We start from the raw sequence: 17,861 nt of genomic DNA on the forward strand, positions 1-17,861 counted from the left end.
TGCACAAATTTTTCATGAATCACAGCACATGTGGCTAAAGTTGAGTAAATGATACACACAATCATACACACCAGTAGAAACCTAATTTTGTTAACACCTACAGACAATAGAGAGCCATGTTAATTTCCCCAGAGTAAAAAGACAGCAACTCACTGACAATAAATGCACTATATGTGCAGTGTGTTTACAGGCTTCTCTGCACACGCAAAGTCACATGCACTAATTCAAGGATTCTGCCTTCAGCTTGTCGTCATCGTATATTCGTACTCGTACCCCAAGCCATGCTGCAACAGTGAAACACACGAGCATGCAAAATACTGACGTTACAGTCATGACAATTTTATAAAAATAAAGTTGCAAATGATTGCAAATTACACCATATTCACAGAATAATACATTATTTTCTGACCTGGAAAATAAATTATAATTTAAATGTACTTGAAATGTCCCACTAAAACCAGTGCAAACCAAATGCGGTCTTTGATGGATCAGCCTGCAACATACTTCAAAAGTTAACATTTAAATCCCCATGATATAAAATAAATGAAATCTATAACCCTATTTATAGAACCAATTTAAAAGATCAGTATGTGTTATTGCTGAGTGAACTTCTTCCAAACACTCAAAACCAAATGGCTGAATGGCTGACAACACCATTTCCGCAAGACCAATTTTATGCACTATAAAACACAAATTAGTTTTGCACAGGTGTTTCCCTTTAGTTATGAAGGTAATTGGGTACTTAGGAAATTCTAAAAATCCATTTACGGAAGCCGTGATGAAATAAATGATGTCCTGTAAGTGATGTTCATAGATTTGAGCATAACAGGCTCCCAAAAGGTGATCATTCAGTTTGATTGTATACTATATGATACTGCGCTGTGATTAACATTTCTTCCAAGTCCAGCCACACAAGGCTTGTGTCATGAAGTATATGCGAGAACAAACACAAAAAAGGTTTGACAAGAATGGTGACCCATGTTTGGAAGCCATTTATCATTTATGTGAGCAATGAATGGGTGGAAAAATCCTGCATTGTTAATGAACGTAACAAAGTTAAGTTCAGTACCTTTATCTAGATTCACATAAAACTTTCCTTAGTTATTGTCCCAACACTCTGCACTAGTTGTGGAAAGAATTTTACACGCTGAGACGCACAAATAAACAAAGCCAAACAAGACAAGCAACAGGATTTGACTACTAGAGTTTAAGACAAAAACAATGTACAGTACATTTAACCGCTATAAAACCCATTCCAGGCAAAATACAATATATCACAAAAATAAGCGCTTTACTCAGATTTCAGCAACCAGTTCATTATATGTTCTCAGTGGACAATACTATAATAATGAAACTATAACTTAAGCGTAATCAGCTTGAAAAGCAGTGTAATTCACCAAAGATACACAAATTTGAGACCTTGCAGGCCATCATTTACCACCATCACGTGTTGACTGTGGACAAGGCACAAGTATTCACTTATATTTAGACAGTAATGTCTATGTGTTAGTTACGTTCAGTGGTACTGCTATACAAACTGTATACTAACAACTTTTATTGTCTTTTGAGAAGGTATAACAAACATTATGGTGAAATGAAAACAAGCAACTGACTGGCTGAGTTTTACAGCTATCTCTTTTATCTGGGCTGTCAAAAATGGCTCATTACTACTCAAAGATGTTGCCCTGAACCATCCATACAGTACCACAGCCTAATTGGCGGTGGCGGTGTTCTCATTAAAAGTGACACAGGTACGATCTCAATAACCAGAAGCCGTGATGTCACATGCTGTCTATCACGAGAGCTACGTGCTCAACTGAAGCGTGTATTTTACTGCTGTGATCCTATTATATTGTAACATGGCAATGCCGGGGCAATCATGTCATATCTTAGGACTGTTGCCATGGTCACAGAGAAAGAAAAGACCTCAATAATTATGGTGTGTACTTCTTTTTTTTTTGCAGATGAATGGCAGCACTTTGAAAAATGTCATATTGACAGCAACCCTACCTTTTATCTGGATAGAGGTGAGTGCTTGTTACCTTATACATTATGACATGCTTTTTAATCCGAGCCTTCAGGTGTTAGTGTTTTTTTTTTTTTTTTAAAGGATAAAAGAAATGAGGATAGACTGTTGTCGGCAGCCAGTATTGGTAGGAGTTAAATTACAATCTTTGTTTTAAAGTCATTCAGTCACATTCTTATTAGGAAGTGGAAGCCACTTTCTCATTGGGAGGGAACTCATTCATTAGTCATGGCAGATCATTTTTTCATGAAGTACAAGAAGCCACAATCTCATGAAGTAGAAACCCAGAACGGCCCTTAAAGAGACTGTGTGCAGCGGATCCCTACAGCTACCTGGAGGAAGCCAAAATTTGAACGCATGAATGGTGATGGTAATGGTTTAATTACATTTGAACATGCATCAGATTACAATTGAGTGCATCACACAATCAATTCACAGTTCCACATGTCCAAAAGGAGTAGGAAGAAGCAAAGCTTATTAAATCCTACCCCTCCATCTGGTACTTTTACAATCAGTAACTGTTACATTTGTTCAATATAATTTAAGTTTAAGTTTTTTTTTGTTATTATTTTGTATTTTTCTTTATTTTTTGCCACGTACCGAAGTACGAGGTGATATGACCATGCAATGACATAATGGGTACCATAGTAACTGTCAATATTGCGATATATACGTATAGCACATCATGACTGGTTCAAGACTCTTCATCCTTGTATTTAGCAAACATCAACTGCTTGTATGGTTTCATGAATTGGCTCATCGTTGTGCATTGTTTGAGGTCCTTACTCAATCCATTCCATAGTTTGATTCCACATACTGAAATGCTATGGTTTTTTAACGTTGTCCTAGCATATAAGTGTTTCAAATTTAGTTCTTCACCGAGATCATATTTCTCAGTGAGGATAAGCGGATGGATGGATTTTTGTAGCAAGACCATAGAAAACCTGTTTATGACTTTTTAAATAATTTTTACCGTTATTAGAGCCATGTAGACGTGAAATAACATCCCTTTAGTCACCTTCACACTCCTAATATTATTTGTTTGCAACACATTGCTAATGTGCAGGCTACTGCAGGACACAAGAGATGGCCACGGCTTTAAGCATAGCATGCTATTGAGCTAACTACTATGCCTCCAACTTATTTATTCTAAACTTAAGAAAGGGTTTCAAACAAAGTGGGAAAGAAAGAAGCCAAAAAATTACCACTTCCACACGGACTGGGAGGACGACTCTATCATGTTGGACATGCAATGACTAAGGTAATCTTTTCTCATGTAATGTCTCATCAATATATAATTATCCTCCAACATTATCGACTAATAATGGGCCATAGTTAATTTACATGAAAACCTTTTGATGGACAAATACTGTAACTCCATTAAATTGTACTGCCTTTGTAAGATGGACACCAAAACATTCTAATTGGCACCCTAGATACTTATGTGTACACCGTATAATGACGAAAAAATGCTTGTCAGGACCAAGAATTCCTTGAGAAAGACTAGCGCCGCAGGATACCAACAACATTTAAATGCTTTTCAGCTGAGACAGCATTCTTTTCACTGGAATAATTTTACTTACTTGCATATTCTGCTCTAATAATGTTGTTAGACGCATTGTTACTGCTGAGTTGGACTTATTAAAGCCGAGCAGGTCCAAGCTGTCGCAAGTGGGCTCAAACAGACACACTAACTTTACATCATTATTAAGTTTTAGGTCAAACACCGCGATATTCGGTTATACAGTATATGTGAAACCCCTGCTCATTTGGCCTGCAATAATAATAATTGTAGTGAATTTTCTTTTCAGTGGTGAACTGGCAGAGAATATGTTTCACTGGGCTCGTCGTTTAAGATACTGAGATAGAAAGAGATTAAAAAAAAGCATCTCACTGGAGCAGCCCTGGATTTTTAAACTAATGTATGTAGTTTATCAAAGATGTTGGCAGTATGCTTGTTCACATCACAGCAATACTGTCGCGCTTCAGTGATCAGTGGGGTGAAGTAGAACCTCAGAGTGATGTGTTTTAATGATGTGATGATGATAGAGCCTGTCAGATTAGCGATGCATGTCTGCATCTGCCTCCAACCAACCAGCTCTTTGTCGAGCCTGATGTCTCATTTTGACCATGGGACTTAACCGTCCCTCTGATGAACATTTATGGAAGGTGGTGGTCATCATGAATAACTGAGTATGAAAGATTGCATTACAGTTAGTCGTGCCAGAGGAATGCAAGTGTACCAAATCTGAGCATGGATCAGAGCGCTTATAAATGTGGTGGACTTTAAGGGCCCTAATTTCGTAAACCAGGCGCGGCACACCTGCCTTGTGCCACGCCAACGGGGTGTGGCCAATGCACTTTGCAAATTTCGCGAGCAGCGCCACGCACCCACGCCTCCATCCCCCCCACCTGTGCCTTTAAATGCACAGGACTGGACTGCGCATCAGAGGCCACCATCCACGTCATTCACCACAAAAACGCCATCTTGCTGCGCTTCGCCTGCACCCCGAATAATCAGAGCTGCTGAGCTTTCTCTGCACTTTGCTGCACTGTTTTGTCACGAAATTGTCACTGCGCCAAGCTCAAAATGTGGACTCCTCCCCTAGTGCGCTGCCATGCCCATCTCGGCTCAGTCCAGTCTACCAAATTGGCTGCGCACAGTGGTACACTGGGCCAAATTACCACCGCGTGGGCTGCCCCACGCTCCGCCACCCTGCGCCACAAAATTAAAGCCCTAAGTGCTAAGTGGGCCCAAGCAGCGCATAATTGACCTAGTGCGAGTACCCCCATAGGACCCCTCTTGCAGCACCCCAATTAAACTAGACATGAGATCCCATAGTTCTTACTCCTGTCAGAACTGGTTATTAACTTTCAACACATTTCCAGTTATTCAGTGCTCTTATGAATCACAGGATCTGGCGTGGCAGGTCCAACTGAAACCATCCAAAAAGAAGCAATAACATTCAGTCTTGTGTGACATAATCTCAAGCTTCTTATTAAAAAGTCAAACCGCAGCAGCTGGACGCTCACTCATGGAGAAGGAATATTGGCGCTTCATCATTTTTGCATGAGGTCAAAGTCAAGTTTTTGGACATCTTTTTGGTAAACGAATATGCACCTCGCTATCTCATACACACACACACACACACACACACACACACACATACTCTCGGAGCGTTGCCAAGCATCCAAACTTCATATAACTTGCAGGCTTGGCTCTTCTCTGCTCTACTTCTGTCTTAACTAGTGAGGGGGAGGCAGTGGTGGAGGCTGTTGCTAAAAGCTAAATCCCACCATGGGATGAATAATGAATACGCATTCCCCATCCAGGCATTCGGCATACAAGTTCAAAGGCGTTCTTGCTAGACCATGCATAAAGCAACAAGACTCACAGCTCTATGCTAATGGGCCCTCAACACCAGGGGGCCTGACTGAGCTTACTGAGCCATGCAAGTGTTGCAGCGCTATGTATGAAGTAACATTTCGGTAATTCACAGAAAGACTACAGGCCAACAGGACACTATATATACAGACATGCTCTGGCACCAGCGTACGAACACACCCCCACATATACAAACACACAGGGTCTCGGGAGCCACTTGAAGCCTATCTGGACTTTTTATTGATGCTGAGTGATGCTAATGACTCCTCCGGCACAGAGGCAGACAAGAGAGCAACAAATGAGACACTGTCACAAGAGATCAGTAATAGACGCTCAGTTCAAGCAAGGGATAATGTCATCATAGATATTTCTGACACATTTCTCCCCTATGCCTACTTTTCTTGCAGTCATGACCCATGAGGATAAGAACAGATCGAGGAAATCAGCTCCCTTATGGCTGAATGTTAAACCCACATTTGTCAGACATACCTGAAAATGCATAATGTATCATGATCGTTTCGACTTCTCCTCCCTCCCTCATACAGTGGACTATTCCATATACTATTAATGCACATACACGGATTGATTCCTGAAAACCGGAGCAAAACTTTTTGGCGGAATTGTAGTTTTAGGCAAGAAGTTGAGAATTTTCATTATAAAGATATGAGTATTCAAGCAGTTAAACTATGTTGAATGTTGCGTAATGTTCAATTACAGCAAAGTGTTCACTTGGTGGGTAATAATAAGCCTCCAGGAGGATTTTAAGGACTTTATGTAGCTCAGGAAAACAGATAATTTTCTCATATTCACACATAACATTGAAGATTTAAAAATCTTTTTGGTCAGTGCAGTACAAGGATGTGGAGGGCCTGATTTTGTGTTTCCGTTGAATTGTGGACTCATTCAACAATGCTCCTGATTAAACCGTAAACAACAGCTTTGGTTATCAGTTAAGGAAACAGCTCCCCTTTCCCCCCTGCAGACTGAGAGGCCATCAAAGGCTAAAAACCTTTCTGCATAAAAGCAAAGCATGGCAGAGATGAAAGCGATTGGGATGTTTGGTTACTCGTGAGAATCTACTTGGATTGTGTACGCAAATTGGTATTGCAGTGTACAGTTGTGAAAAAAGCACTTCTATTCCGGAAGTGTTGCACACCAAAGAGTGAACTTTTGTCAAAACATGCACCCCAGCTGTGTTGCCTCTGCTATTACTTTTCCGGCGAACTGAGGTTTATGTGTTAATGCGTGCCCTCTAAATCATTTAAAGCTCAACCCATAAGGGGCAAATGTCAGTCATGCAAAAAACTATCCATTTATTTTCAATACTGCTTATCCTCACTAGCGTCGCGGGCATGCTGGAGCCCATCCCAGCTGTCCCAGGGGTACACCCTGGACTGGTCGCCAGCCAATCACACGGCACATATAGACAAACAACCATTCACACTCACATTCATACCTATGGACAATTTGGATTTGCTAATTAACCTAGCATGTTTTTGGAATGTGGGAGGAAACCGGAATACCCGGAGAAAACACTTAGAAACTAGAGGCTTGCATATTCAAATTAGACCGTGGAAAAAAATAACAGTTTGAAGTGCCTTTGAGCAAATTATCAAACCCCGAACTGCATGGAGCAGCCTCCATCTCTCATAGTCCATGTCTATGGGATCTGATTGTGTCTTGAGTGTAACTCTGATCTTTATGCAGCCTGTTCAGTAACAGATTGAATTTGCCTTCAAGGACACAGATGGACTCATGCAGTGTATTTACAACATGACAAGATGTGCACCTTATTGTACGCTAACTGGAGAGTGCACTTTTTTTGTTAACCGAAAACACGCGAACCGAGGTTCCACTATACTTTTAATCTTGTTTGTAATCAACAGTCGCCATGATAATTGTTCCATTGCGAGTATGCTATCATTAATTTAACTGCAAGTTGGTCTAATTTGTTTACAAACAAACTCGTATGTTAAATCAGGGCCTTGTTAACTACATTACAGTCTGGAGAATTGCCCATCTGTCATGATGGAGTAGGGAAATAAAAAGATACAAACCTCATTAAAGTGAGCCACCTCCTCACAGTTGACCACCACATGGCTGTAGAAGGACAACCCTGAAAGGTAAAGAGGAATTAAGACGTCAGGTTAGGTCACGTGGTTGAATAGCCACATGGCAATAAATGTCATTGTTGTTGAAGTGAGCCGTACACACAAGTGCATGCAATCAATTGGAGGTATTTCATTTAATCTGCTCAATTTTGGCATTCAGCAAATATAGATCACTTTGTGTAGAGTGAGCTAATACTATGCATATAACAATATTGTTTGTGACATTGTTAAAATGGATCATGCAGGTGTACATAATGAAGTGTCCAGTGAGTGTTTACACTCACTCGGTGGAGCTGCACCTGGTTGCTTTGTGATGCTCATGAATGGCGGCGGGTGTTTGTGTGTAATTGTCTTTGTGCAGCAGTTTGTTTTGTGCAGGTGTTTTATGTTTGAGGGCAGACATACAGCTCATGGAACTAGTTGGGATCCAAGTAATTTATACTGGCAGAAAGACTATAAGATGATACTTGAATACTGTAATTTTTTTTTGTGAACTAGCCTGTATTCCAGCCCAGTCGGTGGCGGTAATTACGCTTTTAGCTGATTATCTGCTGCCAATCAAACTTCCACTCAAGAATAAATAGTTACATTTTAATGTCATTTTTAACTGCACTTAAATGTTATTTTTCCTAAAGTTTTCCACCTAGGCCCCTCACACACCAAAAAAACACATCCTTTTGATTTTTTTTTTTAAGTTAACATCACTTAAATGCCAGAGAGGGTTATGAAATCCCTCCTACATTATTCAAAACAGAAGCTTTGCTGCCTTCACAATGCATTTTATTCCACCGAGATGTGGGTTTGTGGAAGTAGATGGTGTGAAGCTTATGTAAGGTGCCCCACTTCAAACTAAAAAAAAAAATTAAATTAAATTATGGCCTTGCCGGCATATAAAGACGAAAGAAAAGTACCAGGGGAAGAACGGAAGATTTTTTTATTTGTGCAGACAAGCATGAAAGAAAGAACTTGCATAAAAGTACCGACATTCTTCTGTTTCATCACCAAATCCTGAAAGACTTATTCATCATTTTATGCTTCATATTTGCCGTTTTTGTGCTATTACATTGTGCTGCAGTATTGTGCCATCACTTTATGATGCAACACTGTATTACTGCAACTTTCCTGACTTTGAGTTGTTCTGTCACTTTTGTAGAAGGTGGTGGTGGTTATCATCAATAGCTGGTGAGAGCTGTGCTCGTGCACGCATGTGCTCACACATGAATTGATCGTGAATGCAAAATTGAGTAGAAGTACGAGCTATGCGAACCACAACATTCCCAGCGGCTGTTAAAAGCAGAATGTCTAATGTGAACTCCAATGTAGTTAACTCTTTAACTATGTGTTATATACTTCAGGCTACTGTGCAGCTGCTGAGTAGAAGCATAGATAATTGCAACTGTAGATAAGAGGGTGGGCTTGTCAAAGTCAATGAAGTTATGACGTCTACTTTGTTCAGTCTGTGTCTCTTATCAAATAACAAGCTGGTTCAAAGTTCTCTGATAAAAAGACGATCAATGCTCTGCTTTCCGTGTCTTATTCAATGAAATTATGACTTGTTTAATTCAGGATTATGTCTCTATAGGGTTGCTGTACTTGTGGGCCTTGTGGCCGATAGGAAGTTGTCATACCTCACAGGCATTAGGGGAATAATCAATTATCTGCTGTGTCTTGCCTGTAAAGCATACAAATTCTCCTCAGTTTCTTACAGTTTTTGTATATTGATCTTATATCAGGAATTGCTTATCTCTGGTCAATAAGCGGGGAAAGTCATGACATAATTTGTGATGCAGTATGATAATTCATTCATTCACTCATTTTCTACTGGTCATCCTCATGAGGGTCGTGGGGGTGCTGGAGCCTATCCCAGCTGTCTTCAGGGCGAGAGGCGGGGTACACCCTGGACTGGTGGCCAGCCAGTTACAGGGCACATATAGACAAACAACCATTCACACTCATTCATACTTATCATTGTCCATTCATACCTATGGACAATTTGGAGTTGCCAATGTCGCCAACATGTTTTTGGAATGTGGGAGGAAACCGTTGGATTCTTGGTAATTTGAGTGTGAGTAGTAAGCTGATGATACATACTCAACATTTACATACTCAAAAAGCATACTTTAGCATACTCAAAAATAGCATACTGCCAGTGTAGACACACTGCATACTCAAAGAGTTAGTATGAGTAGTAGTTAAGTATGCGGTTTCGAACACAGCCTACGTCTAAGTATCCTTGGGCAAGATACTGAACCCCCCTGTTGCTCCTGATGTTGCGTCATCAGTAGGTAAATGGGACAGTGTCAAAGCGCTTTGAGCGCCCTGGAGGTGGAAAAGCGCTATACAAGTGAAAGACCAGTTGTTTTACAATATGTACAGTAATTAGACAAGAAGGTAAGACCTATAAAACATTTTACAAAAGAAAGGCAGCCCCTTATTGCTAGGTTCGACTTGAACTGTGCTCAGATGGAGGAACAATTGGTTGTTAGAACAAAACACGCACACGCACAAGACAAGGAAGGCAGTTGAATTCTAGCGAACAGTCTGCATCTCTGCGTGTACCACTAAGAACCTGGTGAATTTGCTGCAACACCAAAAGCCTCCCTCCCTTCACCAGCGAACACACTGAAAACACACACATACACAAGCAGGACAAAGGAAAGGGGACGTGGTCCTGTGACATCCTTATATTGATGTAAAGTCTAATCAGTCAATCAGTTACAAGCCAGGACTGAACGTCTGCTTTTGACCTGTGGACAAAATGCTCTCCTCTTACACACAGCTACTCACACACACACACACACACACACACACTGTCCAATGCTGATGGCTGTAATCCCTGTACGCAACACTGATTCTTGGTCTGTCTGACAGGATGCTCAATGCAGGTCAAGTCAGGAAAAGGATGAAAACCCTAGTTTCTTTAAAAATGGACTCTGAGAGTTATTAACAAAAAATAGAAACTCTATATTTTTATAAAATACTCCTGAACCGCTGCACACAAAAAGTGGACAATTTGGCAAAACATGAACCCCTACTGTGTTGTCTGTGCTATTATTTTTCGGATAAATACAGTAGCCACGTTTACATGAGGAGTTTTTCCTCTTTCCGAATGGAATCTTTCTGAATGACTCGAAAACAATGGTATACATGGAAAGGAATATTCCAATCTCTTGTCTACATGCGCCGCTATAATCAAACAGAATAGTCAATGGGGCATGCACAGTAAAGCGTAAACATCAACGTCACGTGATACCGACTTCCCCAAGTTTTTCTTTCACTTGTTTGATTCTGTATTGCTAGTTTTTTGTTCGTCCAGGATCAAAAACGAACTTTCCACAGCACTCCAGTGCCGATTGCTCGCCTCCATTTTTAAAACTGAAGAACATCTCGAGCTGCGTGTTACGTCATATCTGAGCATGCGCTGAAAGAACGCACCCGGGATAAATTTAAACAGGAAAAGATAAAATTCAATCTTGCTCATATTTTACGATTTTACAATAAACTTGGAACATGTTTTATATGGATATATATTTTATTTTTAAAGAAAAACTGGAATTGTGAATAAAAGTATAGATGGGTTTAGATTCTGTTCCACCAATGGCGGTAATGCACACCGAAAGCTGCTTGCCAACCACCAATAAACAACAGAAGAAGAAAAACACGATGCAGAAGAACGCACCCTGACAACTTTCCGTTTGAGCTGGTATAAGATACCGCAATTGGATTGGGGAAAGGAATATTCCACCCCTGTGAATCCGATTATATGTTCATTCGCATTGGCACTTTTGTTTGGGAATGAGGTGTATACAAAGGTTAAATTCTTTCCGTTTGAGCAAATAAACCGAATTCAATTGGAATATTTGGGTCCATGTATACGTGGCGAGTGTCACTGTTATTAAACACCAAAGTTTGACCCCGGAAATTGGCTTGACTTGAAATTTCTCACAAAGCTCAATGCGCTTGAGCGTTTCGCTACCGAAATTGGTACACACTTTTAGAGGACTGACAAGTATGTGTATGTCAAATTTGAGCAAGATTTATTGGAAAAACATGGATACCATCAAACAAGTCATTGACCATTTGCTAGCATTATGGTGATATGGCAACACATGGAAGCTGAAATCTGATTGGACAAAAAATGTTGTATACACAAGAGACATGCGATAAAATAATAAAACAATAATAATAATAAAATAATAAATACTAGATTTTAAGTTGTAAGTGGAGGTCAGTGCTTCTCATAGTGTTCAGGGCTAGCAGAGAAGGCTCCACTGGCCCTGATGGCGCACTACTGGCTTATATAGGTTATGTTTATGGTAGCTGTTAAAAGCCTTGAGTAACACTGACGTGCATTACCACGATGCACATACAAACACACACCCCTCCAGAGCCCAGTCCGTGTGTGATCACCATGTGACCACATCATTAACAAAATCTAAGCAATTCCAGATATTTATGTCTCATATTGGATTATTTTTCAGAAGTACCACAATATCGTATTTGAAAATCTGATTTTTCTCACATTTGTTGGTCATGAACATGTACAAAGGACAGGTATTACTGGTATAATATCATTAATAGTCCAATTTGCACATACGGGATAGAGGTTGGAGGTCTCATACATGTACTGTATCTATTAACACCGTAGATAGAGAAACTGAGATTCCAATTTGTTCCAACTTTTTACGCAACACAGAGCAAAAGTAACTTTCTCCACTCCACTCCATCCACCTACCTCGAAATGTGACTTTGGCCATGCGGTCACCTTTCCCCCTGAGGTTGTTGACCGACTTCAGGTGAACCGTGAGGGACATCATGAGTCCGCCTGGGCTGGGGGAGTAAGATGTTACTCCACACAGGGAAACTTGAACCTGCCGCTGCTGGCAATCTGGTCTTTGAATGAACCTCTCCTCCTGAGCGGATCCTCTGGAGTCTTAAATCCTTTTCCATGCGCGCAACATGGAGATTCGATTGTGTTTTTCCTGTCTTCTGTTTTGTATTTCTAATCTACACACAAGCGAGGAGTGAGTTTGCTGCGTGTTCAGTTGCTCCGCAGGCTGCAGCATGCATTGAGCATCTCCTCGTTGCTCCGGTGGAGGGAGGCAGGGTGGGTGGGGACAGGGGAAGTAGTGTTGGTGGGGGGGTGAAGTAAAGCTTCCCTGTAACGCAGCCGCTCAACATACATTACACCTCGTGACGACCTATATGTGCATTTTTGTGTTTACGGAGATCACCACGTTTGCTTTTGAAAGGCATTGTCACTGGATGTACTGTAATTAAACAACAGTTATATTGTTGCCGGTTCGATCCTTGCTCCATCCACCCAGTCACTGTTGTTGTGTCCCTGGACAAGACTCTTGACCCACTTTGGCTCCAGTAGTGCCCACACTCATGTATGAACATGACTGAATGTTTGGTGGTGGTTGGAGAGGCCGTAGGTGCGATTTGACAGCCATGTTTCCATCAGCCAGGGCAGCTGTGAAGCACTTGAGTGCCTCGAAAAGCGCTAAAACCGAATCCATTATTATTATTATCCTTTTACATCACATCAAATTTTACAAGTGACCAGTATGTGTATACCTCTATAATATTTTCACTGCAGGATATTGAACCGTGTGGATTTAACAAGACAAAACAAAAACTATAAAAGTGATCATTGTCACTATTAAGTGACTTGCTTACTACGTTGCTTCAGTTAAACTTGTAATGAATGAGCTGTAAAAAATGTGCAAGGATTAAATGGCTTAGACAGATGCTGACCAGTTGCTAAGCAACCAATTTCTCACTTCTTTTTTTTCCCCCCTTATCTATGACAGTTCTGGTCATGCAGGAGTCAGATCAGGTAAGCCTTGTCAACTGGACTATGGGTTTTTTTTATTTTCCAGGCAATTATTAATAAACCAAATCTAAAATGTACTTTTTATTTCCTAATATATCTATATGAACTGGTAACCAGTCATTAACGGGGCACATACAGTATACTGCGGGCTTCTACTCACCTGTGATGATCAACAATGTATAAAAAGGGAGGGAAGCTAACCAGATTTGTTATCATTTTCCAGAAATGTGCTGACTTTCATACTCCAATCTTGTGCATGCATCTGCTGTATGTGACAAGGCATGGTAGGAAAAACCTTTCAGAAATTCAAATATTCAGACAGATAGCACCGCTTAAGAGCATTGTGATGTTTCCTTGAGGAATCTGACAGACAGGTCACATAGAACTCTGCTCTCTGTAAGAGTACAGTATACAATACAATGGATTATTTTGCTATATACAGTAAATGACGTAACTGTGCTGTTTGGAGTTTTCCCATTGGAAATAATGTAACAACAAATGACCCAGGCTTCCAGGGTCAAACATAAAACCTTTAGTAACCTTCAAGGTGATCTGTAACATATTTGAATATTAATTACTTCTCATGCAATGAGTTTAATGACAAAAAAGAGTGCATGTTTCATCCTGATGACGACCCTGATGAAGGAAAATCCAATGTACTCCTTTTGTTGCATTGTTTCCGGCATGTATAGTAAGCATTGCTTTAAGCTTGTTTTTTTATGAATGCAGTGGTGTTTCCCGTTGTGTTGTGGCTTGTACAAGTCTAATTTGACATCACTGTCTCATTTAGGGTACTGTATACTATGCAGTACCGTATAGGAGTGCCAGTGTACATGTATTTTGTGAGTAAAGTGTATTCTTGTGAGGACAAGCTACTCGTATCGGATTATTCATTAGGTCTGTGAGTTGCAGACTTGTTTCAAGGGTAGCAGTGAAAGTAGTAATTAGTGTGAGACCACAGTGATTACTATTGAGGCTGGTGTCTACAGATGTATATGCCTTGCAGCATCACCTGTCCATTCATTAGGTACACCTGCATTATCTAATGGGATCCAATACAATAACTGGACTGAACTCCTCTCTGTATGGAACTTGTTAATTATTTAAGCAGCATTACATCCATCCATTTTCAATGCTGCTTATCCTCACGAGGGTCGTGGGTATGCTGGAGCCTATCCCAGCTGTTTTTGAGCGAGAAGTGGGGTACACCCTGGACTGGTGGCCAGCCAATCACAGGGTACATATAGACAAACAACCATTCACACTCACATTCATACCTATGGACAATTTGGAGTCGCCAATTAACCTAGCATGTTTTTGGAATGTGGGAGGAAACCGGAGTACCCGGAGAAAACCCACGCACGCACGGGGAACATGCAAACTTCACAAAGACATTCGAACCAGGATTTTACCGATCCCCTGACTAAGATTAGCCTACATGCTAATAATGTAGCTGCTGACATGTCAGTGCTTTCTAGTGCAGATAAATAGTCACACCACCAGAGGGGGTGTTAGTCTAGTTTAGGTAAAAAGTGAAAACAATATTGAAATTGGTCTGACTACAATTTGTCTTTTGGTTGAGGTACATGTTGTACCTCCTTGTGACCACAACCTGAAAGTTTGCTAAACTGTTTTATTTATATTTATGTTTTATTTATTTTGTTATTATGTTGTTTTTTATTTCAATGACTTTTCATTTGATTTTTTTTCTTTGTATTTTCCTGATTTTCATTTGAACTTCATTAATATGATCATGCTTTTAGTTAGCAGTAGTGTAAAACAGTGAATAGATGAGAACACCGGTTCATGTGGACCTTTGAAAAAGCGCCTTAGCACGCCATCTAGCGGGCGTCTTTGCCATTGTGCAGCCTTAGTGTGAGCTGTTTCTCAAATAAGGCTCACAACAAAGTTATATCCCACAAGGTACGATGCATTATGCTGATGCTTATACTGAAACCTGTCTTTAAACTTGCATTTTAAATGCAAAACAATTTTCTCGTATCTATTTATGATCATTTCATCTCACAAAACAAAACAAAAAGTTTCTCCACAGCGCAAGAGACTCCCAGTGGCTGCTAATGGGAGGGTCACTGAGTTCCAGCCCCTCTGCGTCTGTCTGCTGGTGCGTCTCTACTTGCAGCTGTGCGCCACACGCACCATGGCTCTGTGCACAAGTAGCACACTCCTGGCGCTCCTTGTCGCTTTCTGCACACCTGGACGCGGATGGACAGGTAAAATAACCACTTTATCTTTGCTATAATAAGTTCATATGTTCAACTATGCTGAATTGTGACTCTCTCTGTGTTTTTTGATGTGAAGAAATTAATGACAGCTCTCATATGTTGGACTTATGGACATACAGGGTGTAAGTTATGAATTATAGAAGTGGTGGAGGAAGAATAATCAATGGACTTGCAGCTTAACATTAAATGCTAGAGCGGCAATTTTGGCTTGAAAAGTTTCATTTCATGGATGCTCAAGTTAACTTATTGGAACTTATGGAAAATTTCTGGAAGATTTTGAGAAAAAAATCCATAGGAAGTAAATTTTCAGTTGGACACCACGGGAAATAATGGATGTTTACCAGAGATTATCATTATTACTATCATTATTATACAGAAAACAACTTGTCCGAAACAGATATAGATGCAAATACTATTTTTAAAAAGTGACAATTTTTCTATCAAGTCACTTTTAATTTACTTGCTGATTTTTATTCATGATTTATGTTTTATATACCCCATTAGACAATACTGTGCTGCATGACTACATGTATGTACTCTTAAAAAGACAAACCTGACATATTTCAATTTCCCAGTTTATTCCTGTTGGAATATTGCAGTGCTGCTGTCGCCCTTCCTACATGTCCAAATTGATCCAACTCAGCATGGAAATTTACTTTTTAATACACTTGTTTGCTTCACAACTCACCATTTTGTTGCATTTGCCTTGTTTCAGTTTCACGTTCACTCTGTACAGTACAGAAAAATAAATAAGTATGATTAGTTTCTCAATATAATTCCAATTTGGAACATATAAATGACAGAAAATAACAGAGATCCACTGTGATTCATTGCAAAACTATCCTTTAAATAACACTGCAACAAAAGCAACAATGAGACTGTCTAAAGCAGTGTACTGTGGAATTTTGTCAAAGTGACTAAGCAGTGCTTTTTCCAAGTCGACATTCCTCTCCGGTCCTCAGCAACTTTGTGTTGGTCTTCTGTATTTTTTTGTACTGATTCACCGCTCACACATGGGAGCTCCTTAATGCAATTTCAGGTCACCGCTTCTTGGCCTCTAAGTGCAGTTCATAGTTAAAAGGCTGCCTCTCGGGACATTTTTACAGTAGTTGTTAAGGGAGAAGTGAGCCTTGCTCATTGACTTTCTCTATTCACATGTCATCGGGTTGTCAGTGTATTATTTATCAAGTCATTTAATGAAACCGGGCCTGTGGGTGTATCTGGACACCTTGGCAACAAGAGAACAGAGGCATAGTGTATTTGGATAATGTCACTGCGCCTCCTCCTGGAAAGTGGGAAAGTAAGTGAGACAGAGCGGGTGGGGGTGTGTGGGGGGGGCGATCATGTCCTTGCAAGCCAGTGGAATTTAATTTCCCTGCCCCACTTAACATGCTGGAATCCCGCAGCTTTCTCCATGAGAATCATTGGATTGAGGAATTTTAGCGACTTTTACTGTGTTTTAATAAAAAGGACTGTACTATAAGAATAATAATCTTTCCACACCACTTTAGCAACCTTTAGCAAAACCACCTGCAACTTGAACGCCGGCCAAAACTGCCAGCAATGACATGTCTTTGGTCATGATGTCATGTCAAGGCAGCGGTCCAAAGGTTTAAACACGTACCACCTGGGCCACAAACACACCTGTCACTACACCGATGATGTCAGAAAGATACAGTAGAACCTTGAAAGGTTGAATGCGGTTCCTTCTGGAAGGCTGTTAAACCGCTAATGTGTTGGGATTTTGAGGTAGTTTTTCCCCCATCATAAATACTGGAAATAGGAAAAACATCAGTTCCAGAGTCATACTGTCACCGTCATAAAACCTATGCTAACTTTAATGGACATTTTTTAAGTCACAGTCTTACTTACTGTTTGCAATATTAAGACTTCTGTCTTGTAGAAGAAATGTTATTATTGTAGTATTGACTTATTATCAGAGGATTCTGAGTTATTTCTTCAGTAATTTTCCTCATTATAACTATTTTCATTCATTTTTGGACTTTATTATGGCTATTTCAACTTCATTGTCATAATTACAACTGTGTTCTCATAAATTAAATTGTGATATTTTGGCTTTATTTCTGTATTTCTGTTTCTATTACAACTGTATTCTCATAGTGTAATTAAAATATGGTAATATTATGATTTTATTCCCTTATAAAGTTCTACCATTATATTATCACTATATGTCAGATTCATTCATTCATTCATTTTCTACCGCTTTTCCTCACAAAGGTCGCGGTCTTTGGGCGAG

General features: G+C 40.0%; 2 protein-coding genes across 17 annotated transcripts in view; one reads left to right on the top strand and one right to left on the bottom strand.

The window, feature by feature from the left end:
• otofa (otoferlin a) overlaps positions 1-12,598 on the bottom strand; it is a 50,884-nt gene extending 38,286 nt beyond the window's left edge. For all 13 annotated transcript variants that reach the window (XM_058055980.2, XM_058055979.2, XM_058055970.2 and 10 more), the window contains exons 1-2: positions 12,258-12,598; positions 7,469-7,527 (exon numbers count right to left, since the gene is read on the bottom strand). In XM_058055980.2, coding sequence (XP_057911963.2) covers positions 7,469-7,527; positions 12,258-12,339 — 141 coding nt within the window. In that variant the 5' untranslated portion in view covers positions 12,340-12,598. The remainder of the gene's footprint in view (positions 1-7,468; positions 7,528-12,257) is intronic.
• The window catches only part of fndc1 (fibronectin type III domain containing 1), a 48,941-nt gene that overhangs the window by 7,124 nt on the left and 23,956 nt on the right, over positions 1-17,861 (top strand). For 3 of the 4 annotated variants that reach the window (XM_078799119.1, XM_078799121.1, XM_078799120.1), the window contains exon 1: positions 15,081-15,592. In XM_078799119.1, the coding sequence (XP_078655245.1) occupies positions 15,370-15,592 (223 nt within the window). In that variant the 5' untranslated portion in view covers positions 15,081-15,369. Of the gene's footprint in view, positions 1-15,080; positions 15,593-17,861 lie in introns of those variants that run through there. The other variant, XM_058055988.2, reaches the window with a different exon arrangement.

The sequence above is a fragment of the Doryrhamphus excisus genome, linkage group LG19 (genome assembly GCF_037039965.1).
Source record: "Doryrhamphus excisus strain RoL-2023G ecotype Guam linkage group LG19, RoL_Dexc_Guam_v1.1, whole genome shotgun sequence".
NCBI classification, from domain to species: domain Eukaryota; kingdom Metazoa; phylum Chordata; class Actinopteri; order Syngnathiformes; family Syngnathidae; genus Doryrhamphus; species Doryrhamphus excisus.